This window comes from Hylaeus volcanicus, chromosome 5 (assembly GCF_026283585.1).
Source record: "Hylaeus volcanicus isolate JK05 chromosome 5, UHH_iyHylVolc1.0_haploid, whole genome shotgun sequence".
Lineage (NCBI taxonomy): Eukaryota > Metazoa > Arthropoda > Insecta > Hymenoptera > Colletidae > Hylaeus > Hylaeus volcanicus.
Genome location: NC_071980.1, coordinates 27,653,477 through 27,678,611, shown reverse-complemented (window position 1 = coordinate 27,678,611; position 25,135 = coordinate 27,653,477). Strand labels below are relative to the sequence as shown.

The 25,135-nt window shown below is 38.4% G+C and overlaps 6 protein-coding genes and 1 long non-coding RNA gene across 9 annotated transcripts in view; 2 read left to right on the top strand and 5 right to left on the bottom strand.

Moving 5' to 3' along the window:
• LOC128877660 (uncharacterized) overlaps positions 1–4,407 on the bottom strand; it is a 30,349-nt gene extending 25,942 nt beyond the window's left edge. The window contains exon 1 of the long non-coding RNA XR_008457279.1: positions 4,331–4,407. This is a non-coding gene — a long non-coding RNA (uncharacterized LOC128877660). The remainder of the gene's footprint in view (positions 1–4,330) is intronic.
• The window catches only part of LOC128877658 (E3 ubiquitin-protein ligase MYLIP), a 91,469-nt gene extending 80,873 nt beyond the window's left edge, over positions 1–10,596 (bottom strand). The window contains exon 1 of the mRNA XM_054125168.1: positions 10,019–10,596. Within this exon, the coding sequence (XP_053981143.1) occupies positions 10,019–10,105 (87 nt within the window). The 5' untranslated portion in view covers positions 10,106–10,596. The remainder of the gene's footprint in view (positions 1–10,018) is intronic.
• Positions 10,597–11,466: 870 nt separating this feature from the next.
• On the bottom strand, positions 11,467–13,117 carry LOC128876697 (V-type proton ATPase subunit G). Its single transcript, XM_054123260.1, has 4 exons — positions 12,958–13,117; positions 12,486–12,586; positions 12,299–12,397; positions 11,467–12,212 (listed from the first exon to the last, which is right to left on the bottom strand). Exons 1-4 carry the CDS (start codon positions 13,037–13,039, stop codon positions 12,138–12,140), a joined length of 357 nt encoding a protein of 118 aa, XP_053979235.1. The 5' UTR covers positions 13,040–13,117; the 3' UTR covers positions 11,467–12,137.
• A 460-nt stretch (positions 13,118–13,577) lies between these two features.
• On the bottom strand, positions 13,578–15,680 carry LOC128876695 (protein LTV1 homolog). The gene is made up of 7 exons (XM_054123255.1): positions 15,523–15,680; positions 14,879–15,428; positions 14,622–14,818; positions 14,421–14,549; positions 14,174–14,365; positions 13,853–14,101; positions 13,578–13,788 (listed from the first exon to the last, which is right to left on the bottom strand). The coding sequence occupies exons 1-7, from the start codon at positions 15,523–15,525 to the stop codon at positions 13,675–13,677; spliced, it is 1,434 nt and encodes a 477-aa protein (XP_053979230.1). The 5' UTR covers positions 15,526–15,680; the 3' UTR covers positions 13,578–13,674.
• LOC128876696 (ADP-ribosylation factor-like protein 6) lies at positions 15,477–19,307 on the top strand. Of its 3 annotated transcripts, none has more exons than XM_054123258.1 (4): positions 15,477–15,492; positions 15,899–16,148; positions 18,373–18,552; positions 18,650–19,307. In XM_054123258.1, the coding sequence occupies exons 2-4, from the start codon at positions 15,971–15,973 to the stop codon at positions 18,859–18,861; spliced, it is 570 nt and encodes a 189-aa protein (XP_053979233.1). In that variant the 5' UTR covers positions 15,477–15,492; positions 15,899–15,970; the 3' UTR covers positions 18,862–19,307. The 3 variants fall into 3 exon arrangements, with proteins under 3 accessions (XP_053979233.1, XP_053979232.1, XP_053979234.1); XM_054123257.1 differs by lacking the exon at positions 15,477–15,492 and adding an exon at positions 15,695–15,833; XM_054123259.1 differs by lacking the exon at positions 15,477–15,492 and having other exon boundaries at positions 15,871–16,055.
• Positions 16,291–18,402, bottom strand: LOC128876694 (uncharacterized). Its single transcript, XM_054123254.1, has 4 exons — positions 18,072–18,402; positions 17,499–17,998; positions 17,091–17,426; positions 16,291–17,028 (listed from the first exon to the last, which is right to left on the bottom strand). The coding sequence occupies exons 1-4, from the start codon at positions 18,142–18,144 to the stop codon at positions 16,441–16,443; spliced, it is 1,497 nt and encodes a 498-aa protein (XP_053979229.1). The 5' UTR covers positions 18,145–18,402; the 3' UTR covers positions 16,291–16,440.
• Positions 19,308–19,700: 393 nt separating the features above from the next.
• On the top strand, positions 19,701–22,139 carry LOC128876116 (peptidylglycine alpha-hydroxylating monooxygenase). The gene is made up of 3 exons (XM_054122219.1): positions 19,701–19,934; positions 20,062–20,280; positions 20,366–22,139. The coding sequence occupies exons 1-3, from the start codon at positions 19,818–19,820 to the stop codon at positions 21,035–21,037; spliced, it is 1,008 nt and encodes a 335-aa protein (XP_053978194.1). The 5' UTR covers positions 19,701–19,817; the 3' UTR covers positions 21,038–22,139.
• Positions 22,140–25,135: the final 2,996 nt, after the last annotated feature.

Here is a 25,135-nt window from a genome sequence, read left to right as displayed (position 1 = left end):
ATTCCAGTGAGAAAGTTACAGAACTGTGGCTCACCCGAACTGTTCCATTAATTTCTGGTGGGAATATGAAATTTATTATTATCCGCAAAATTTCCAATTAATAGGGGAATCGTGCTAAACACTGAGAGCTTCGAGCTCGTATCTTTTCCACGATTGTCAGAGCAGTTGCTCCGTCCACAAAGGCCACAGTCCCTCGGGTTACACGATTTAACCGCAAGTTACCCTATCGACAAGCACTTCGGTCGGCAATCAGAAGCCGAAGCAACATTCGCGAATTCACGCACCGTGCAGAGCGTGGCGATAATAACAGTCAATTTGGTGACTTAATGACATCCAATCGCGTACACCGGAGATCTTTATTACACGTTACTGCCAGTAACGACGTAATTACACGTCGTGTAGTACCATGTCGAGAAACAGGTTGAAAACTGACTGACGAGTCATTCGAGCACGCATCTTTCAAAGATTCCGCTTAGCATGAGAATAACAAGAATCGAGTCCGGTTTCTTGCGTTTACTTTCAAAACTTTATCGGTCGCTGAACGCACTAGATAAACAGACACTAGAACAGTTTAACGAGAGTGGCCGTTCTTAACGACCCACCCACGACGGTTAATCTTTATTAAATGCATTAACAACTGGACGCGTGACGAAACAGGAAGCAAGAAGAGCCGAGCCAATTCCAAAATGAACTTTGTCAAGCTATGAGGGGGAGGGGGAGAAAGGCTGGTTGAGCCAAAATAAGAGGAGAAAACGTAGGTCCAGCAATTTCCCGATGTAATAACAGGCCCTTGTTCGTGTAAAACGGGCACGATAAAGCCTCGGGATATTGCCTTATTCAACGGCCGTTGAACGCGACGGAGTGGCTGCAAAGAGGCTTTGTTGAGCTCTCTTCTTTTCCCTTCGTTGGGTAAGAAAGGAAAGCTCGCGGGTCTACTACTTAACCCTTGCCAGACAAAAAGGTTCCAAGACGCTCGGAAGAACCCGTGCATGATAGGACACCGAATAAAAGTGGGACCGATCTATTATGCTCCTACATGTGAAGCTATCCAGCTATTGGTTACTCAACATTAAAATAGCTAATACATAATAGAGAATTTGTGTTTCTATAAGTCACCGGAGACAGTATCGGAAACTGGGTCAACCTCGATGTCAAACAAGAGTCAGTGATAAAATACCTGGAATCGCGAGGGAAAAGAAAAAACGAGGGAACACTAAGGGATAAAAGAAATAAGAAAAGATCTTTCTAAAGTAAGATAAGTAGGTCCTATCAAGAGACGGTGAACTGTCTGCAGTGTGAAGAGAATGCGAAGGACAATTGCAGACCCGTGGGAACTTCCCAGTATTTCAAGAATAACTGCCCAAGAGACGTCCGAAGAATCATCTCTCTTCAGTGGCAGACCATTCTTGAATCCTGGATCGATTCTCCTATTCACTCATTTTTTTCTCCTTCCTCGGCAGATAAACCTCCTCATCTCCTGAACCATAATTCATGTACCGACCACACCGATGCACCCAACGTTTATTTCCTGTACTCACATCTCTATCGTTATCTAGATAGAAATTTTAAACGATCACTTTCCCTTGATCCACGTAAAAATAATCTCTGCGATTCCATCGTGTTTTTAATCAGTCATCGAGACAAGGATTCATTCGCCAAGACTTTATTGCTCCGCCGTTCCTCGCTTTCTCCCGCGAAATAAAATCCGACACGTGGAGCGTTGCGAGCGTGCCAACATACTCTTCTAAATGAATTCCATTACACGCGAACCATAAGTATTTCTGTCGCTGTCTGCGGATTTATCTCGAGTACTTTTCGCCACGACCCTCTCGGCCTTTGAGTCCCTTCCTCTATCTCGGTTTGTGCCATCTTTCTGGCGTCCGCTTCCAACGCTCGCGCCAGTAAACAGAAAGGATTGGCTATGCCAATAAATTCGTTACAGGTGTCGTTTCGTCTCACGAGAGCATCGGGACACCTCAAGCGTCGCGTCAGACGCGCTAAAAAGCTAGCGATTCGTTCGAGCAACAGCCGCCATTTTAAAGTTAACCATCGAGAGACTCCATTTTGGGTCGCTTCGGAGTATCTTGCTTTGATACGGAGTATGCTAACTGGATCGAATTCTTTTCGTCATTTTTGTTTAGAAATTCTTCGCTATATAATTTTCACGATATTTTGGCTTCAAAACGGATATTCCTCTCTTGTCGATCGAAACGTTGCCTTTTTGCTTTCGAAATGAACATTTCTGTTATTGAATAATACAATGCTTCGATCGAACAGCTCGACACGACCGTGGATTTCCATAATTTCGAATCACGAATCGCTAATAACACGCTTGCGTAATCAAGATACGCTGCTTGTTTATTATACGGGAAAAACGTTGCTTGCAACGGAATGAAAAAGAAAATCACCTCGTGAACAGTACCGAGGGAGCTGGAAAGAAACTACAATCTGTCATTCAAACAGAATAGAACAATTTTTAAATGATATTTAAAACTGAAATTTTTTTATAAAATACAAAGAGGCATTATTCCAATAAAAGTAACCCACGCATATGAAGGCAAACGCGACAAAGAGCCATTCCGTACGATAGGTGGACCACAGCGCAATCTATTCGCGAGTATATTTTTTGTTCACGTGGCCCCTGGGAGCGAACGAATGGAGAAAGAGTAACGATGGGGTTCTCGATTATAAAAGGGACAAATCCCATAGGTCCGTGTCGCTATAAAACAATCGATGCGATACTCCCGAACAGAGTTAGGGCCTCTACTAAAAGTTTTAAAACCCACAAAGGAAACATTTAGGGGTGCCTGGGCAGTGATGGACGAGCTTTCTACCCCCTTTGGTAACTCCCGTCGCGGTCTTCGACGTTCCTTCGACTATTTTTCTTTCTCTCGGCGTCGTTTACTTCCCTAACTCGCCCGCGAGATACGTAACTTGGAAAAGGTCGTTTATTTAATACTTCGTGTCGTTTTTCGCGTTCCACGATCTCGTTTTTGCTCTCTCACCTGTGGAGAGGGAAAGTATTGAAACCACGAAAGATTTCGACAAATTTTCTCTCACAGGAAAACATTTCAAAAGGCCTAGGTCACGTTTCGACTGTTAACAAACGTATGTTTGGCGCTTCTAATTTATTTCTTTTCCTCCTATCGTTGGAAAGGTTTTCCACTCGATTACATTTCATTATTCATAGCATAATTTCTAGCGAAGGGATCAAAGTTTAAAGTCTTCGATACCGTAGTTTAAAATAACAAAACTATAGTTCGGTAATTGAAAGTATAATTCAATTGTTGATTTAGCAATGATAACGGGGGTGAATTGCATTATCATGCATTAAATGCGAATGTGCGCAGTTCTCTGCATCCAAACAATATTGGCATATCATTGCTGAGGAACGCGGTCGCTTTCACAAAGACAAAAGAGGTATCGAAATACCTGAAATTAGATTTTATTTCAATCATAATGGAATCAATTCAAGTTTCGAAACGCGCAGCATTTCGTAGCGCAGTTTAATAAATACTAATTACAGTGAATAATACGACGAGAGACGAAAAAGAAAAATGGCAGGAAAAGCTATGACGGTACTTGGCGGAACACGGTGCAAACTTCTTAATTAATCCTATTAATTAGATACACAGTTGCCGCTACACCTGACGACGCGCCACACCCGAGGAGAACTCGTTGCGACTCTATGAACTCGCGACGTGCACGGATTACGATGAAGATGAAACAAAGGGGGCGTAAAACTGCGTCGGTCCCTTCTTCTCCGCGTTTGATAACAATAGTCGAGAAGTGGGAACGCATAAACGTGTGGCAGTCGACTTAGGGAGTTCCATAATTCGCGACAGAACGAAGGAAACGTGCGCTTGTTTCGATTCGTAGTCGTAGAAGATAACACTACTTGAAATTATATAGAAAATGATACGATTGAACGAAACGTTCGAGAATAAAGATGAGCTTAAACAAGAAATTCCTTCTGGTATGTTAGTGACTTTAACGCTTCGATTAACGTCACTGGTTATAAATCATATTTTCTCTACGCAATAATTCCAAAAGGAAATACTCCAAGCAATACTACGAATACGAGACTCGAAAAGAAACGGTCCCCAGACGACTCTCTCATAGGAGAGAAAAGACTCGAGGCGCATTCAGCAGCGGGAGAAAGGGTTCCTGCAGAACGCAATTAAGTGGCGTAATGAGATTCCTGCGACAACCACGCTGAATCGTCGTCTTTTCAACGTATGGCACTGGCTCTACGTGAAATTCGAAAACGATCCAAGTTAAATGAATATTCTGGCGAGCGTGAAAAAAGATCGGATATCGCTCCGCACACCTAATTAAACTCCAAAGGCGCTGTCTGCCAGAAGTGGTCGCTTTCTTCGCCGTCGCCATCGATCAACCAGCAGAGAAGGAAGTTCTAAAAGATTATCAAAGGCAGCATTATTAGCGTAATTTTACTCGACAAATATTTAGTCGTGACTTAATGGTTCTTCTGTTTAGAAAAGTGTTCTTCAGAAATTCTAATCTTTTTCCATTTTCACTTTTATTGACCTTACATTTTCCGTAAAGTGCATCCATATTTATGAAAAGAAAAGTCGGCGCGGCGTAATTAAAATTTTCTAGATTTAATTTCGGCCGACGACGAGTGCCGAAAACCGCGTGTTCAATCCCATGACCGTACGTGCCCATGCATATGGAGATGCGAAACGAACTGCGATACTTAGGGGCAAATATTAATTCCAACATTTGCATTTTAGACGATTATCCTGGACAACAGACATTTTTATCCCGACGATATTACGGTATACGAGGAGACTAGAAACGGAAAACACGGAGATGACCCAGTTACTCGCCTCCTTTGTGTTTGCGCGTCCACTCTATTCCCGTGTAATTTCCCTCCTCTCCTGACTAGCCAATAAGTCTGCTTCGGCTCCGATGGAAACTGTTTATCGCGGGATCATTTTTGCTTGCTTCGACCAGTTCTTTGCGAATTAATCGCGATAAGCAAACACGCGTTCGAATTTCAAACGTATTTCGTTATCTCGAATCGTACCCACTCGAATATTGCACCGCTTTGGTTCCACATCCAACGTTTCGTTCTGGTATCTTAAATAACACGCGTTATTTATTGGTTTCTCGTTTGAAGCAGTCTTTGACCACGCGATATTTACCCACCGAACATTTTCAATCAGGATCGAGACCCTTTTACTACCAGTTTCAGAATTTTAGATCGCACTTAAGTTTAATAATGAAATTCCGCTTCTCGTTTCAGAACCCCAGGCTTAAAAAACACACGGAGAATAATCGCCATGCGTTAACGGAAACGGTGCAATTAAATTTCACACATTTCGAAGCAAAGTGGTCGCGACGCGCGCTGTTGCATTTCGAATTTCCGTCATGGAAACCTTTCGGTTCATCCATTTAGCTCTCCGCGCTGGAGACAGGAATAATTTGAAGGAGTTTTGCACGGTTTCCAAATCGGTTGACCGGTTTCGCTGGCATCCCAACGTAAATTAGACAAGACAGGGCAAAACCAGAGACTTAAGTTGGACACGACGGCGCATTATGAATCTGACGTGAACAGTTTCTAGGTTGGGGTGGGGGTTCGTATATTTCGGTGCAGCAACCGAACGATCCTGGACGAAGCTTCTGCACCCATTACAGCGACCAAACGCGATTTCCGTCGTGCTCGTTTCCCCGTAAAATAAACAGGATTTCCTTGGCGAACGAAATCTAATAAGTCGTCGCATCGGCCTGCTTGGATTAAAATTTAATTATCCGACGGTGATATCGCTGCAACTGACATGCTGCCACGACGCCCTGCGAACAGACATTTAAGCAGAGACAAAGATGTTAATTAAATCCGGAAACATCTTACTGAAATTTTGGTAGAAACTAGTCAATTTTTTATTTTGTTATTTTTCATTTCAATATCGTTCGAGGTTGTTTGATAAAAAGTATAATTAATGTGCCGAACTCGAAGAGTATGTGCGTTATTCTGTTAACTCGGTATATTTTTAATAGAAATATGCGATGTATAAAAATGCAAAGTTATTCGTTATTGCAAGCGAAAAATCGTCCTAACTACGTTCAACGATTTACCAGCGCAAACGCGACGAACAAAAGCACTCGATCGAAGAATAGCCAGGAGAAGAAATAAACGAACGACGTGCTTGAAACATCGAAATTCAAACACTTTGAGAAACCTGCGTTCCATCGCTTCGAAAGTTCTCCGTAACGGTTTAAACTACCTAAAAGTTCAATTAAACGATTAAACACAGAGTTTCCAAAAGTTGTACGCTTTCGAATAAATGCACGCGAATGAAACAGTTATCGTTACACATCCCCAATGATCCCGTCTGGTTTTCGATTACTTTTCGGGAGGGGGGGAGGGGTGTGCATTAACTTTTTAACTGTTGCTCTCGAGTATGCCAGAGAGCAAACACAATTTTATTTGGATCAGTGGTTTTTAACTCTTTTGCCAAGCTCAGCTATAAAAGAAAGAAATGCCTCTGTATTCTAAACTTTTAGATAAAGAATCAGAGCGCAATTCTGCTTCTCGTAAACCAACAGAATTTGATTTCACGCTAGTTCCATCGCACTAATTGCTATCTGGCTCAACTTCTAAGCAAAAATTATGAAAAGATAAACGACGAACTTAGTTTGGTACACAAGCTTTCTCCGCCACTAATTAATTCAGCGGTGAAAAACTCGAGAATGCGATCGATTCAAGGTCCTGGCTCTCGAAGAACGCTGGAAATTAATTCGAGAACATAAAGTAGACACCAAAGAAAATAAGAAACGAATTCTCGACCGTTAGAGGAGTTTGGCGCATTTATCACCCTTGCAGCACGCGTTGCACTTAGGGAAGAGAGCGGCAGTAAACGCAAATTAGATGTTGAAAACGTCTGTTGCGCGTTGATCGGATCGACATCGGGGCACAAAGACGACGTAAATTGAATTCCAGAATCGAACTCCTGCCAGTTTCGACCTAATTTCCACGGTGCTGTCTCGTTCGAATAACGAAACTGGGAACATTTTTTGCGACCAGTCGTGCAAGCGTGCCAATGTCGAAATTCTCGCCTAATACAATTTACCTACGTTCTATTTGGTTCGAGAAGATATTTAAATAGGACTCGAAGTAATCTCCAAATACAAAATAGTAATACACGTTACACATCGTAACTGAATTGTTAAGGGAAGCAAAATCTATTCTAATCTATCCAAACAGAGAACTCGAATCACAGCTGTCCTAAGACGATACAAGATTTAGGGAATCTTTCGACGGACACGAGAGCCATTCTAACTCGGTGCAAAGATAATTTCACGGTGTTTCACAGAAACGAGTGTCTGCAGGTGAGAAGCCCCGCGTAGATTAGGGTTGATTGCACGCGCGACTCAAACTAAAAACGCGACAAGCACTTTTGTCGCGGTGGGCGCACACACCAAAGCATCTAATAATACGGTGCTCAGTGAAATTGCGACCCAGTTAGGCTTTGACCCACTTGCTTGCACCGTAATCATCGTCGAGTGCTCTGCTCGGATTGATATTAGAGGTAAACACGCCACTGGGAGACTAGCTGCATCTAGAGGTCTCGTTTGCATGAGACATCGACTTGCTTGGTTTGCCTCGTACGCTTCAAAGGTGCACCGCACAGCGTTCCAGAGACATTTTGATGCGATTATTTCGTATCGTTAAATCCCAAGCGATACCTGCGTCGCGATTAATTTACCATTTTCGTCCCACTCGAGGACTTGCGTCAGCATCGAACAATACCGCTTTGATAGACAGTGATAAATGCCGTATGTATCGTCGAGTAACATTTATTACGTTTCTTTGTTTCAAAGACATCGATGGGAACAACGATTGTTACAATCAACAGTACTAAATTACAGACGATACAAACACCAGTTTGCGTGGTTGTGCTCCGAAAAATTCGGAGTACCCAGACCTGGTCTCGATAACGAGGTTGATTTGGCATTACGTTCATGTTAACGGGTAACAACAACGGAACTTGTACACGGAATGTCATTTTATAAACAATACTTCGATGAAAGTATTGCATAAGGTGCAACGCGACACGTTCCGTGAATGATATTACGAAATCCCTCGCTTCGCGGTACATTTTTCTCGCCTGCTTGCGCCATTAATGTAAAATGGGTCATGAATATGCTTCCACGAGTTTGAGAGGATACCACGGCGAGAAACTTCGTTTCTACTTTAGTGAAACTTCGCATCGACGATACATCACAGTCTATCGTTCTTAATGGAAGCATTCGAGACCGCTAATATTCACTTTTCTTCGTTACTTCGGGGTTCGCGGAAGGGTAGCAAACCGAACATTATGAATTTATCAAACGTCGTTATCGATGAAAATGTACCAGTCTGTTCAGTTTCTGCCCGTGCCTCGCGTATCGATAATCGACGGTACTGATTTTCAAGCGCTACGCGAGGTACTAACGTGTATCGAACGTATTGCTCGTACAACCGACTGGGGCTATATTTAATGAAAACCACGAGCAGGTCTTTGTACGCGAGGTGCTCGACAAGGCAGCAGCACGTACGTCGGAGGAATAAGGTTCCGTCGCGTATCGTGTCTCGTGCATGCATACGTGCGACTGCTGCGCTACACGCAAACGATGCATCTCGCATTTATAAATAGAGTTAAACCCCGAAGAAGAGCTTCGGTACCGGTGGAACGACCACCGAGGTTGCCCTGAGGTCTCACACCAGGTCGGGGATAAATTAAATATACGATCGCCTCTGTATCGCCGCTACCTCATCGTTAATTCTTTACCTCGATCAACTTGGACACGAAACGGACGTAAAAAGCAAACAGAAGAATGGTTTTGCACCGTCCCTTTGCTTCGATTCTTCGGCTCGAGGTACTGGCAGCTGCGAATATGAAACCCCGCTAACCAAACGTGAAACCGGTGAAGCGCGCGAATTGGACTTACAACCGTTGGTACGGACTGAGAACTGTCACGCTTCTCATTTTTCACATTCTAGCCTTCCAACGAATTAGGAACATTTTTTCAAAATACCGTTATTCATGCAACATGGCAGAGCAAATAATTGATTTATTTTAAAAAAATGTTCATATCCCGTAACTGTACCGCCATTCATCACTATCTCGGTGTCCAACGAAAACAGATCTATCAAAAACTCTCTACTACGTGTAACAACGATACGACTCAGAGATGTTTTATCGATTAATTATTGCGTGCACTCTACTCCGATCGCTACTATAGATCGGATTGCAGCCGTGAAAATGACGCCGATCGGTGGCAAGGCGCGAGATAGATCTACGCAAGAAGAAAACGGCCTTGTCTATCGACAAAAGATATCAAATTTCAAATTGTACCCACAAGTAGTCGAATGTTTTCGGAGCATCTGTTGCGCACGTGAGTTACGACCGTAAGGCGCCGTTCACACCGCGACAGTTTACGTTTTCGCGAATCACGTCCTTCCAAGAGCTTAAATTAATGTAACGAACATCTTCGAATGACACTCGTGTGTACCTGTTGTAACCCAAGTCCTTCGATTCGTTACACCGTCGACGATACAGGCGACTAACGACCGCTTTGTTATTGTTTACATGGGAAACGATACCGCGATACCGGGGCAAAGTTGTACTTAGCATCGTGCCAAAGTCTTTCTGCGGTATCTCTGTCCTCACGTAACGAGACTCGCATCGAATCAAACACGATGAAAAATGAAAGCTACGAGAGTTTAGTTTGATTTAAAGCAACGTCAGGCGTAAATTGTTCCGGGACCCCAACGTGCTCCGATTTGAGCGTGAAAGTCCCGCGTTCGTATTCGAATCTCGAACATTCACGAGCTTATTATCTTAGAAAAAATGTCCTTGGTGTTAATAGCGTACAATAAAAATAAACACTTGGCCTAGAGTAACAAGAAATATCGCGGGAACGTGAAAGCACGGTTTGGCGAAGCCTGGCAGGCCTCTTCTATTCGCTCCGATTGTAACATCAACGAAGGTGTAACAATAGAATGACTCACCTTTTCGAGGCACTCTTGACCAATGGCTTTGGGATCAACCTGCACCTCGAGGATGACTGAGTTCGCTTGGCTAACGAGACACCACATCTTGCGGCTAGTTGTATCCAAAAGAGGTTCGGTAAACACACACCCTTCGGATCGCAAACGACCTTGGCAATTCGCCTTCGAGGACGCGAGAAAACCGAATAAAAGAAAAAGCCACCGTTTACACCGAACTTTCCGACACGCGTTATCTACGACAATATTTTCCGCTCCGGACTCGCAGCTGGTCGGCGACCGGTGTTACCCGGTACGTTCTTAATCATAACAGATTTAAAACCCGTACCCGTGCACAGCTGTCACTGCGTTCTCACACACGACCTCGTTCTTCGGCAACGTGCTCGCGCTCCTGCTATCCGAACGCGTCTCGTCGGCTGCCATTTCTCGGTGCGGAATGGCACACGTACTGACCGCTCCGCGCTGCCAGGATTAGTTCGCGAAATCGAATCACCTTTCGGTCTCTATTAAGTGGCGCTAGTGTTGTGTGAACGCACAAACACACACTCACCCACGCTGCAACCTAACCAACTGCTGTCAGAGAATACGATCCGTCCGTCCAGGAAAGGTTAGGTTTACACAGCTGATTCCCCCCACCATGTTTAGAATATTTTCTTTCCATTTGGAGTCCCGACCAGCGATGCCGGATTCCCCACAATTCGCGCGCATGCGCGATGAATCTGGCGCCAGCGAAGTGCTCTCATCGAATAGAAACGGGTATCGCACGAACCCTCGTTTATTTGTTTCAGGAAAGTGGTCGACTTAAATATTATTTCTTCCATTATTTTTCGTGTATGGTGAAATATTAAAGCTTACGATGAAATTAAAATTAAAAGTGAAGATTAAAGAGAACGTAACATACAAAAGTTTATTACTCCAACTTGAGAACGGTATAAAATACGGTACCTTTGACTATGCACAGCGCTGTTTTTGGTCGCGCAAGCGTCAAAAGTGATACCCATTTGGCATCGCTGTCTCTGACCAATGGCTACAAACATAAACGAGAACGACCAATGAAATTCGAGTTAAAAGCTTAATCGAAACTGCGTTTGCGTTCAAGAAAGGCAACCAATTTGAACGTACAAATCTACAAACCGACGACGAGATTTTAAAATTCGCAACAATTGTGCAGAATATTCCAAGCTTAATAAATGATACAAGAGTATACTATCTCGTTTATTATGCTTGTGTTCTGTAGCGTTAAAATTGAAGCATTAATATTGGAACGTTCATTGAAACACTTCGCGCAGTTTTCATTACCGCGGATATCATAAACACGAAATGTTTTACGTAATAATGATAAGATTACGCAACTATGCAAACTGTATTTATCTCAACGTCTTCGGGTTTGCATTCTGAGTACTAATTGCACTAAAATATCTCAACTGTAGAGGTATCGATTAAAATATATATAGATTTTCACTGTTTTTATTTTCGAACATTAATCCTGTACAGATTAACCAGCTCACAGAGACAGGGTATACACATGAGAAATAACTATTATTTCGTACAACTTAACAAAGCTTAAAACTTTCAAACAAAAACAAGTGGTGCATTTGTACATCGTCGCGAGAACCACATTCGACTGGGAGCTTGTCTGCGTGATTCTCGAAAGGTTGTACGGGATTTTGTAATCACATCTTATGTCCTCGATGTAGCAGAACTATGGAATGACATCTAGCAACATAGATTTAACGATGTACCATATTTTTTCCACCACCTTAAATTTTAATATATAAGCGTCATCCTAATATATCTAGGCCTTGATATATCATTATGACGGCAACATGTTTAATACATTTACACTACTATCGTGATGCAACTACAATAATCCTTAAACTTTCCAATACTGCGGTAAAAGCTCAGCATAGTTACGATTACATTTATTGTCGTGTAGCAACTGCGGGAAAAATTCTAGTAATTCGAGTACCACCATCTAAGATCGAAAGGTATAGATTTCCTCTGATAAAAGTACAACATAACAGTTATAGATACGTTTTAAGATATGGTAAAGGAAAGTACTTAATGTACATTTATAGCATATGATGCAATATTTATAATTAGTTGACGTATTTCTTGAGATTTACATTTCGATGCGGTAATTCTTGTGCAACTCAGGTTTAATGTTGTACACCAAGTCCAAGATTTTAAACATAACCTATGTAACATAAATCATAAATATGATATACATTGTATACAGGAGACATTTTTCATTTTGTATGTAGATACATTGAGTGAACTTACGGTCTCTTTGTGCACTGACACAGCCTGATTCATTTCTTGAATTTTTACTTTTGTGTCAGCCTCTATGCGTGCAGCAACATCCTCCTTTGAGCCCATGTGCTAAACAAAAGAAAAATATTACATGTAACATCATAATCTCTTCTATTTCAAATATTCAAAATAATATATTTATTTAAAAACCATTTACCTTGGCTTCAAATTCACGAAATTGTCTTTCTCGTTCTTGTCTGTATTTTTCAATTTCATCTTGAGCTTCTTCTTTGGCCTGCTTCAATCTACGTGCCTTACCTAAGAATAAGGTTAGTTTAGAGCTGCGCTTCACTTCAACAAATTGTTATAATATAAAATATACTCGATTACTCCAATGAGTTATATTGTGGTTACTTTCATTTTATCACAGAAAATGGTTCAACAGTATACATGTCACGCTCGTGTTTTCACGACTTCATTTGGAACGATTAACTAAACACCATAGACATGGTAGTATATCGAGCGTAAAGCGTACTTTTAATACAAATAAAGGAAAATATCACTTTTCATTGCATTTGAAAGGTTACACCCATTTAAACTCAGGGTCACAGAACAGTTCACCACAACGTGTTGTGCACAACATTTATTCGTATTAAAATATTAATTATAATGATTGGATGGAAACTCACGTTTTCTGGCTTCGGAAACTTTCTCCGCAGCTCTTTTCTCGGCTGTCAGAAGTTGCTGAATACCTTGCGTCTGGCTGGCCATCTTTGCAACGAAGGAAGAGAACTGTATTCTGAAGAGAATCACAAATCGATCATATGACTTTGGAGTTTCCGTTGTTTGCCCCGCCTTAAACGATGGCGCTCTACCTTGTGGTCTCACGTGGCTACTGCCTCGTACAATTATGAACGCGGCAACCAAAGTCCGAGGAGGGCTAATAAAACACGTCTGTACGAAAAAGTATATCGCTGATTAATCTCGAAAATAGGTCTACTGTTTCCCTTATTTCGTCTTAATACTATTAAATTTTAATTACATATATATCTTTTCTTTTTCATCTATGACATTTCAAATAGTTACACGCGCCATCACCATTTCAATTTTTGAAGTTAGATTTAGGAACAAGAGAAATCTTTTCCACAAACATATTTTCTCATTATGAAACACTTGTTTGTATAAGAGCTTGACATTGGTAACCAAATCACTGTATATCAGGTTTTTCTCTAAACGTGTCTGCAATTACCAACTAAGGTGAATAAGATCAGAAAAATATTGATTTCTCTCGAGGACTTCGTGAATAATAGAAACCGTTGGAAAGTTATATTAAATACGTTTAATATACATGTAAATAATTGTGGATTATTTAATTTACAGAAGAGGAGTATAAAGAAATTTATACATTAAAGTATACGATTTCCTTGTATGTTTTGTCTGTTGTTCAATAGAATTTTTTCTTGGCGTTTCTTTTCTTCCTTAAATGCTCCGGTATTTGCTTTTCGTTCCATTCTCCTTTCCTAGAATTAACAATTAAAAGTTTAGTTAATAATTTATGTAATAAATATTCAAAACAAATCTTACTTTTCTGTATTCCTTCAGTGATTTTTTTCTATCCTTCCTTTCTTCAGGCGTTTCTCCTTTTGGTCTGACACTTAATGTGCTTAAAGTCGATTTCATTGTTTCCGCGATAGATCGCGGTCCAATTGGTTTACAACTTTGATTTTGTTGATTAAACTGAGCTAAACTTTTAGTAGTCAATTTTCCAGAGGCTCCATCTAAAACGTTTTTTGGAATTCCAGTTCTTGGATTGACTTTGATTTTTTCTAGATGCTGTAAAGAAATTCATAGATCGAAAAAACGTGCTAAACAACATGAGTAAAATATTATTATTAAATAACGTGCCTTAGGTTCCGAAATTAATTTCGGATGATTATATATGTTGCTGTATGTACTAATAATGCTTTCACAATCCCATTGATCTTTCTGTCTTGCATCAACAACAAGTTGTTCTAAACCATTTTCATCATCAGAGGTGGAATATTCTTTTTCTAAAATCTTCATCCTCTCTTGCATAAGTTGTGCAACATTCTCAGCCTGTAAAAAGATATGAGTCATTGTTTCTTTCTTCGATCGTATCTCTAGTACCTACATCTCCGTTTTCTTGTTTTTCAAATTCTGCTGCACACTGAAGGACTAAATCTGAATCTGGTTCTACGTAACCTTCAATTTCATCACATTCTAATGAACCAATTTCATTGTCATCATATGCTGCATACATCTACCAACATAACAATGTATAATGTGACATGTTTATTAGATTAATGTATGACTCATAGTAAAAAATATTAACCCTCTCAAATTTATCATCAAGAAGAGCCAATTGTTCATTTCTTCTTATGACACTACTACTGATTGAATACTCTGTAAAACGGGATTTTGTTTCTTCATCTCTAAAAGTGTACTGAGGTCCATTTAAACTGTGTACTTCATCTTGTTCTTCATCAGATAATTTCATATGTCCTTCAGATGAAACATCTGACTCTTCATCTAAATCATATAAAATAATATAACATAATTGTTATATATAAATAATATATTCTTACATACCATACTCATTATCTGTTGACTCACTATCACCATTTTCAGCTAATTCTATAAAATTATCTTCTAATTCATTCTCTGGATCATCAAAATCAAAATCATCATCCAATGCTGCTACCACATCTGGATCCAAGTCTAATCTCAATCCAGATGTAGGAGCTGCTTTGTTAAGAAGTCCAACTTTTTCTTCTACATTTGAAGCAAACACAGAAGATGGTAAATTAATTTTTGGAGTATCTTTCTTGTCACTTGTTTTTGAAACATTTGGAGCATCTACACGTTCCCATTCAGTTGTCAAAGAATTAACATCCTTCAGATGTTGCAGATAGTTATAGTCATCATCAAAATATATGCCGTATTTTTGTTGCTCTTCTTTGCGCTTAGAAATATCTACATTTTTCTTATCTAACTTAGGAGCTTGTGCATCCCCAACTGGTACAAGTACGCGTTGTGGTGCTGTTTCATCAGCAATTAATGGATCCTTTTGTGAACGATGAACTAAATGAAATGTTACTGAATTTTTCTTCTCAATAAACTTCTTTGATTTTCCCTTCGGCTGAAAATTGTACAACGTTGTATATGAAATAATCTACCAAACATAACCTATCTTAACTAAAGAGGTTAAGTATTAGAAATTGCTTAGAACTTACCATTTTTAGGATGCTTCTTGTTAATCATACAGAACGTAAAAGCAAATTGATGCAAAAATAGCTGACTTCAATTTTTTCGTAAATTAGACTTTACATTTATCAGTATTATGAAAGATACCTCATGCAAAACATAAGACAGTGTGGTACACCAGTGGTTCTCAACTCGTTTCAAGAACTCGTTTAAAGAACAAACTTTGGATATAATAATTAAAATTATACAGAATCGTTGTTAAACTTAATTGTTATATATTTTTTATATAGTATATTAAAATTTCGACGAACATTTTTTACTAATAATACACGAAACAAGGGTAAGCATTGTAAAGAGAGGGTGGTTTCACCTTTGTTGTTACGTTTGTCCTTCTCTTCCTTTCAGGCAGTCAATGTTAACAGGGTTGACTATTGATGTTCGATAAACACGCAACAATTCTTGAAGGAAGCATAGAACATGGGACTATTTGACCGATTAGCGAATCTTTTAGGTCTTAGGAAAAAAGAAGTAAACGTTTTAGTAGTGGGCCTTAATAACAGTGGTAAGTCGACGGTCATAAATAATTTCAAACGCGAGGATGACCGTTGCATAGACATAGTGCCCACCGTCGGGTATAATGTTGAAAAATTTGCATGTAAGTTAAATACTGACGAGTGAACGACGTTGTTTAATGCTCAATTGACGTGCTTACAACAATATTGTTACTTGCACTTGCATTATTGTACTAATTGGTTCAAGCACCCCTTCTTTATTGTATAATGAAATGAAACAGGCAGTCCATATTAAAAATAAATTTATTTTTACAAAAAAGACAAAAGTACAAAATAAAAGGTACATTATATTTTATTGCAAATTTCACAAAATACTTCATATATTCTTTAGGTTTTTTTATTTCTTACTAGTTATATTTAACTTAACTTTTTTTTTTATTTTGTTGGTTTCACGTTTGTTTTTATTTTGCTTTGTAACACTTTTGCAGAAGAATTACTTAAAGGTCTGTGTACACTTATAGGTTCACTCTCTCTAGCAGAATCAATGTTAGTGTTAGCATTTTTTAAACCATTTTCATTGACTGTAATATCACTAATATTATCAATGCTGGTTGTTTGAATGAAGTTGTGATTCTTATGCATTGGAGTACTAGTCAACAATTCATTTAAATTTCTATTTGTTGTTTTCTTTTGAGGAGTCATTTTTGTAGAAGATGTTACACAACTTATATGTCCATCTGATTCACTGTATAATCGAAATTTTAACTTTGTCTGTTTTAATTTTTTTAGTTGTTGTGTACCCACAGATGATGGAGATTTCATCATTCTGGAATTCTCTTTCTCCAATTGAGCAGAGACAGACTCCTTATTACTTTCAAATGCTTCTGAAACACTTTTCACTTTTATCTGCTTTTTTGTTCTTTTTCGTCTTTTCTTCTGCTGTGTTGTTAAACGTAGCGGAGACATCTTTGATTCCTTCAAATATTCTTCTATAAATCCCTCTTCATCTGAGTTGCTCAAATTCTAAAAACAAAAGTAACATTTTAGGGATGTTTGTTTTAAACAAATTAAGATTTTTAACATACATTAACTTCTACTGGACTATCTTCATCATCTTCTTTTGCCCATATAAATTGACCTGTGTTTAATATGTTCTTAAATGCTGTACATAAATCAAATGTTTTAAAACACTTTAATGAATCCTTTAGATGCATTTTCATGCTTTTGTCCAATTCCTCTTCTGTTTGTGAATCTACTTCAACTTTATGTGGTCTGACTTCATTAGTATCATATATAAGATATATAACTATATTTATATATGAATCATCCTCTACTTTCCTTACACTTTTTAATTCTAAACTGATATAAGTATATGCTAAATTTGTTTGTAAAGTACAGTCTTTCAAATGAGACACTCTATCCTAAAAAGTTTAAGTATATTTAATACTGTTCCATTATTTAAAATAAAATAAAAATTAATAAGAAATATATACCATTAGTTCATGATATTGCTCTTGTCGAAGAAAATGACAATCTATATAATGCTTGCAGGTTCTTACAAAGCTAGGTATGTATTTTAACTCTTGAATAGGAAATATAGATATTAAAACATTTAAATCAATTGACTTGGGCATTATCCATTTTCCTAAATGCCCTAAATTATCCTTATTTAAAATTTGTACAGCAAAAGTACCCTTCTTTTCATATTTATGTGATGATGAAAAATTAAAAATGAATTCTTCTTTTGAAGACTTGACACAGTAAATACCAGCATATCTATACAATTGAAATTGTAATTCTATATCAACATCTAGAATTTCAGGGGTATCTGAATCTGTATCTGTATTGGCAGAAATGTCAGAAGCATTTTGATCGTATGTGATTTTAGTATTTTTATATTTATGTATGTTTAAATTACACTTAATTTGTTTAACTATGGATTTCAACTGATTTATTTGTTTTCTCAATTTGATCTTTTTCTCCTCTAAAAGGTCTGAAATTAAATGATATTTGTTGTTTCTCTTAGAATTATAGGGTTAGATTTTTAAGTGCAACTTTATGGTTACCTATACTATTGTTTATACTGTCTGAATCTTGCCCAATGTCATCAGCATTTTCCATGATTTCGTCTATCTCCATGTTTAAACTTAAAGACTATTCCTTGAAAGCAGTTTAATACTATTTTTAAACACTATCGCGCCAAGACAGCTACCATTCGCGTTCAGTGATTCTCATTCATGTTTCTAGAGACGTATATCGAAGAACCAATGGCACGTCGTTTCACTCTATAGTTTATACTTATCACTTTTAATAATCTATGTGTAATTTCATACACCACAATCTTTTCAATATACACATTTTTTTCAGTTAAAAATGTCAATTTTACGGCATTCGATATGTCAGGTCATGACCGCCATAGATCTTTATGGGAACATTACTATAAGGATTGCCATGGTATTATATTCATAATCGATAGCAGCGATAAGCTACGATTGGTTGTTGTTAAAGAGGAATTAGATATGCTTCTTCAACATCCGGACGTGGCAGGTACAATATCAGTCGCACCCTATACCTTCATGTTCTTTTTTATTATCAGGTATAAACAGTTTTTCAAGTGTGAAATGGTTTCTGTTAAACTTTGCAGGTCGCAAAATACCGATACTATTTCTGGCAAATAAAATGGATTTGCCAGATTCTTTGACTACTGTTAAACTTGTTGCTGGCCTTGGGCTTGACCGTATACAGAACAAACCATGGCACATACGAGCAACAAACGCAATCACCGGAGAAGGATTACAACTTGGCATAGAGTGGCTGACAGATCAAATTCGCGATATATTTATTAATAAGAGATAAAGCTAACACCAGTACATAGAAGTAATCGGTTACATTCTCTCTTTCTAACCGAGCACATGTACTTTTCGATATTCAATTTTTCAATTGGAAAACATCGATTCCAATAATGAATCTTTGTTCGAAAATCAGATAGTGATTTTATAAGACATATTTTATTTATATATACATAAGTTTGAATAATTTATTAATGTAATCACCGATGAATCCGTCCAATAAATGTTACTCATTTCTCACTGACTCTTAAATCGATGATCCATTATGAATTTTAATTCTTTATAGCATTGTTAGAATCTTAAACTAGTTATTTATTTACGAAGAAATATAGCCGTTAAAATCCCTAGATATGTTGCGATGAAGAGATTGAAAGCAAATTCCTACAGCCCCATTGAGTCAAGTACAAAATATGCGTCAACATATAAAGAATAATAATTAGATGCCAGGTGTTATATTACGTAAATAACTGGTGACGACATCAGTAATGGAAAGAGCTGGCCATCATCAACAAGCTTAAGTCTTTTACTACAGATGGTGACACTATCCTCCTTATATGGCGGGAGAATGACGTTTTACAAACTTTAAATTCCCGGTATATTTTCACGCACATTTAAAAATAGCATCATGTACATAAAATTTCGTTTTGATTGTAAAAACATTGTCTCCATTCTAAAGTGATGCGTACATTTTAGACGATGATAAGAAATGAATATTGAACGTGAATTCATTTCTTTTCTACTAGAATATTGAATGAAAATCGAATTATGTTTCACGTGCCCCTCCGTGCCCCTTTTTAATATATTACGCTTCTCGTCGTACGACGAGTAATCGCTAGATGGAGATAGTATGTTCCCGGGGTACAGTATACGTGGGACCAAACAATATCGATCCGAAGTATCTGATAGACTGATGGGAATTTCCATGTAGTTATTCATAATACTTTGCTAAGAGTTAATAAAAAAATGAAAGGAAAGTACGCGTTCGTTAGTTATATTGTACTCGTGAGTTTATTCAAGTGTACAAAGTGTCACAGTGTCGAGAAATATTCGTTGCTTATGCCAAATGTTAGACCAAACAGAGTAAGTGGAATTTAAAATTTATAAAATAATTAATATACTTTACACTTATTGTCATGCTTAAATGTTGTGTTATTATTATTATTTGTTTACACATTGCAAATGTTTAATAATATAAATTAATTTACAGGAAGAACTGTACTTATGTACATCTGTTAAAGTAGATCCTTCCCAAAATTATTATGTCATAGGTTTTGAACCAAATGCAACAATGGATGTTGCTCATCATATACTTTTATATGGTTGTGGCAAACCAGGCATGTCGAAGACTGTTTGGAATTGTGGAGAGATGGGGCACGGTATGGACAAGAACGAGGACACAATGGCTCCATGTGCAGCAGAATCTCAAGTATATGAAAGAGAATTTAAAGAATGATTATGTTTAACTAAGAATATCAAATGTTATTAATTAGTTTTGTCAATGGTTTTCATAGGTATTGTATGCTTGGGCAAGAGATGCACCAAAATTGATTTTGCCGAAGGGGGTAGGCTTCAAGGTTGGTGGGGATTCCTCGATTAAGTACTTGGTTCTACAGGTTCATTATGCACATATCGATATGTTTAAAGATGGTAGAACAGATGATTCCGGTGTATTTCTTCATTATACATTACGTCCGTTAAATAAGATAGCTAGTGTTCTCATTATGGGAACTTCTGGTTTGATACCTCCAAAGAGTACAACATACATGGAAACAGCCTGTATGATAAATGAAAACAAAACTATCTATCCTATCGCGTATAGAACGCATACACATTCACTTGGAAAGGTGGTTTCTGGATATTTGATAAAACCAGACTTTACATGGATAGAATTAGGCAGAAGGGATCCTCTGACTCCTCAAATGTTTTATCCTATACACAATAAGGTTGCAGCTACTCAAGGCGACCAAATAGCGGCTCGATGTACTATGCAAAGTACGCGCGATAGATGGACGATCATAGGTGCAACTAAGGAAGACGAAATGTGCAATTTTTATCTAATGTATTACGTTGAAAACGACGAACCATTATCTATGAAATACTGTTTTACACCCGGACCTCCCGATTATTACTGGAAAAAGGCTGGACTCTTCAACTACCCTGATAGAGAAGCATCTAGTTTATAATGAAGTAGTCTTAGTTATCTGATTTAGAAAATTGGTACACACGCAAGACTGTTGATAATGGAACAGATTTTGACACAAGTATTTTATCCAATCGGTGTTGTAAAATGGATCTTGTTTCCTAACGTATCACTTCAAGTTCATTAGACAATTGTGACAATCCCTAAATTAAAATTATTTTTTAGTTATCGATCGTTTATTTTTCCATTGCTTGATTTTTTAGATTGAAGTTATTTGCACTCGAATATTTAATTAGTTATAAATGTCTTCTCGTCGATATAATAATAAATAGGTATTCCACTTAATTTCGTCTAATATCAGAAACATTATGATGGTTGAACGAGGTAAGATTACTGTAAAATTGTTGGCCTATGAAAAGCAAGGTTTAATATTTTCATTATTTCTGTTTATTTATTGATCGCCAATACGTACTCGTGATTATTGCCCATGTACAATTCTTTACAGCTGCTAAAATAATTTATTTTACGTATATTTTAGTATTATTTCCTTTAACTCAGTATTTTAGAGATGGTAACAAATAATTCGAAAATTTGGTACTGAAGTCTGTACAAATTTTCCATAGTACTTGTTTTGTAAGTTTTTATATATTTCCATACATCCAGCGACAATGTTGTAAGGAAATGAAGAATCACGATGAAATGATCGTGTATATAAGTAATAATGCGAATAATTTTAACTAATAATATTTTTTTGAATTAAATGTGTTTAAGATGCTAGAAAGAAATTTCAGATAAAGTAATCTTCCTGGTGGTTAGAGCATATATTTGAAGTTAACTAAAACATGTTCGTGCAATATCGGTTACGATACGATATATTCAAAGAAACAAGAGAATATAAAAAAGCGCGGTAAATCACGAGGAAGATTACTTAATTGCAATATTTTTGTTAAACTGGGCAGTGCTCTGAAACTACATATAATAGCATTTGTTTAATACCGATTGACTGAAAGTAAAACATATATTTTCCATGTTGTTCTATCGTATAACTATATGTACATCTAAATACAATTGACCCTTTGACTGCGGAGGACCCGTGTATACATACCTGTATTATATTCTATTTATTAAATTTATTTTTATAATAAGCTTCGACCAGGTTACAATTGATGAAACAATGTTATTTGCGGTGCGAGTAACAAATATATCCAGTGATACAAAGATGATCGACTTTAGTCTCGAGCGCGATGAAGTCGAAGGGTTAATAGAAATTATTTTCGATAATATACAGAAGATGCGGTTTGTTTCTATAAACTTAATATTATTATAACGATATATCAATAAAATCATGCATATATTGAAATGTCTGATCTATCTAATACCCGTTCTAATTCCATTTCAGATATCAGTACATGTAAAGTGGTGAAAAACGTGTATTACAATCGTAGCTTCCATCGTAGCGTTAGATTTTTTTAGTTTCGAGCGCGATAAATTCCATCAACTCAGGCGGTGTTTACGGTACCGATCGAGATTGTTGCGAATTAGCTGACCTTCGATCACCGTTACAAGATTGTATTTGCTGAATATATGATTACGCTCATCAAAGCCGGTGAAAGGAGGTTCTGCAAAAAGCAAGTCTTTAGATAGATCTGCCCGGTCAGGATTAATTGTCCCGAGGAGAATTTCCGAACGAGTTTAATTAATTTATCATCGAATTCCCACGAGCGTTCGGTTACCATCGAATATAATTATATGTACGCCAAATATCAACTGTCCATATTACGTGGTTTTCGTCTAAAAAATTCTCCAAAATTGACCCGTTTTTCAAGGGGAGAGGGTTCAGTCTGGATTAGGTTGCACGCTTTAAAGAGGTTTTACTGTATTTGAGCAAAATTACACGGTTCGCCACGCATTCATCATAAAACGATTCTCAGCTAGAAAGGTGGGAAAAAACTCGTGTTCAGTCGATGATAGGTTCGGTGTCTCCCGTAATTCGATACATACATAAAAATGTTTTGCAAGGTTTATCGTCTCGTAAAATGGGTCCTCGTCAAAAGTGTGTCGACGAGCGCGTACGTACGTTTTTGGAAAACAAATGAACGGAGAAAGTGCAGCGACGTATGTAGAAGAATCTATGTAACGAAGGTGCGGTCGAGCACATTAAAACCTATCGATGCGTCTTCGAAAGAATCGGCGCACGTTTCTCCGCCAGTTTCTCGTTCAAAGTTGTGATTCTTTTCCTAGAATGACGCTGAGAAGGGCTTCGATATTTCCCAAAATATTAAGACGAGACATTGTATGGTTTTGTATGTTTATTGATCCGAATAGTCTGTATTTTTAAGACTCTTAAAATTGCCTGTCCAATCATTTTCGAATCTATTCAGATTCGATTGCCTATTTTCTCTCAAGTCGCTACGGAGTCTTTGATTCGATCATTCTTTGCAGACGATCGCGGTCGAACAATCGAGACGCGATTAAGAGGGAAATCGCCTCGTTCTTACGTTACTTTTTCAGCTGCAAATCTCACGTATCCTCGAGAATGCTCGTTAAGAGAATATTTTAGATTTCCTATAGGTTAATTGGCGCCGATTCTCGAGTTACCACCTGCAAAATTGGAAACCGGTTTCTCTCATTACGTCGTTCGCGTACGCGTCTTCTCTTTGAGAACGATTCGGTGTCAATGTTCACGGGACTCTGCTATTATCTCGCTATGGAAAACAAATTATTCCTTTTGTAGCGGCACATACGCAACCCAGTGGCGTTCCATTTCTCCTTAATACGGATCCGCCGCATAATTTTTCTACTTTGACGCATCTACTTTGAATTTCGTTTCGCATTTACACAAACTTTCCAGTCAAAAGACGTCACGAAGAAGTATTTTAGAAAATCTTCGTGCCGGGTGGCAGAAGTAGGCTTCTAAATTACTAATAAAAAGATGAGTACGTACCTTCCACAACGCGTTCCGTTGAAAATCGGACTGACATTTGTATCGTTTTCAGATCAACGAGAACAATCGACAGGACAATCGTCTGCGAATCTACCTCGGCGCTAATGCTTTACAAAGGTCTGGTTTGCCCTGAAACTAAGGTGAGCTTTTGACTTCCGCAATCACAGTAATTCGCGAAGAATTAATTCAAAGATATTCAACTTTCAGAGTTATCTAGTTTCAGTAGTCCTCCTTCGCAAGTCGTAATTGCGATCTTTTCCGTGGATAGCCATCGTCTTAACGGAGCGTACGTGTTTGTCGTTGGGTAATGCGTCAATGAAAACTGCGTGTCACGCGCACAGAGAAGTATCATCGCCGGTAAAAGCATGTCTCGTCGTTAGGAAAGCGACTGGAGCACATGCAGCCCGATTGACTGAATGCTCCGCGGACAACTTCGAAAGTAAGGCCTCGATCACGTTTTGTTCGATGTCTGCTTGCCGCTACGCGTAGTCGAGCTTCGTCCTCTTTTCCTCTGTTTTTCTAACGCACTATATCGCAGACAGTTCAATTCGATATAACAATTTTGTCGCTATGCGATATCCATTCCTCGCGAGAGGAAAGTCAAAGGATTGCGAGGAGGTTTCAGAAAAGTAGGCACGGAAGCGCTCCACCGTCTTCGAGACAATGGGGATAGAATAAAATGCAAACGCTATCGAGAGCCGAGCGTTTAAACGCGTATTTATTCTCGCGAGAATTCTTCGAAGATGTGCCACATTGACAAATACGCGCATCCGAGGCGACGCAATGTAGCCTCGTTCACCGTTAATGGACAAGATATGTTTTCGGATCTAAACTCGGTAGACGCTGCTCTCCGGCGAAATATCGACCTATCTGATCGCACCATGTCGCAGAATTTATTTATTCAACGGTCTCGTTGCAAGTGTATACGTAAGGGTGCACGCGAGGGATGAACGCGTTTAATCGAAAGTATACATAATTACATTTAAACTTGAAAGATGTAAGTGTTCGGCACGGCTACGCTGAGTTAAGAAGCAAATCTTGAAGCTCCGCCAAGAAAACCCTTTGGAGTCATACAAATCTCCAGTCACGCAACGGCAACATTGATGACTTTCAAGGTGAGAAATGTCGTGCTTTTCGATGTCGCGTGCATTTAAATCGTGCCTTTATGTGACGCGGAAAACGGAGCCCTAAGTGTTC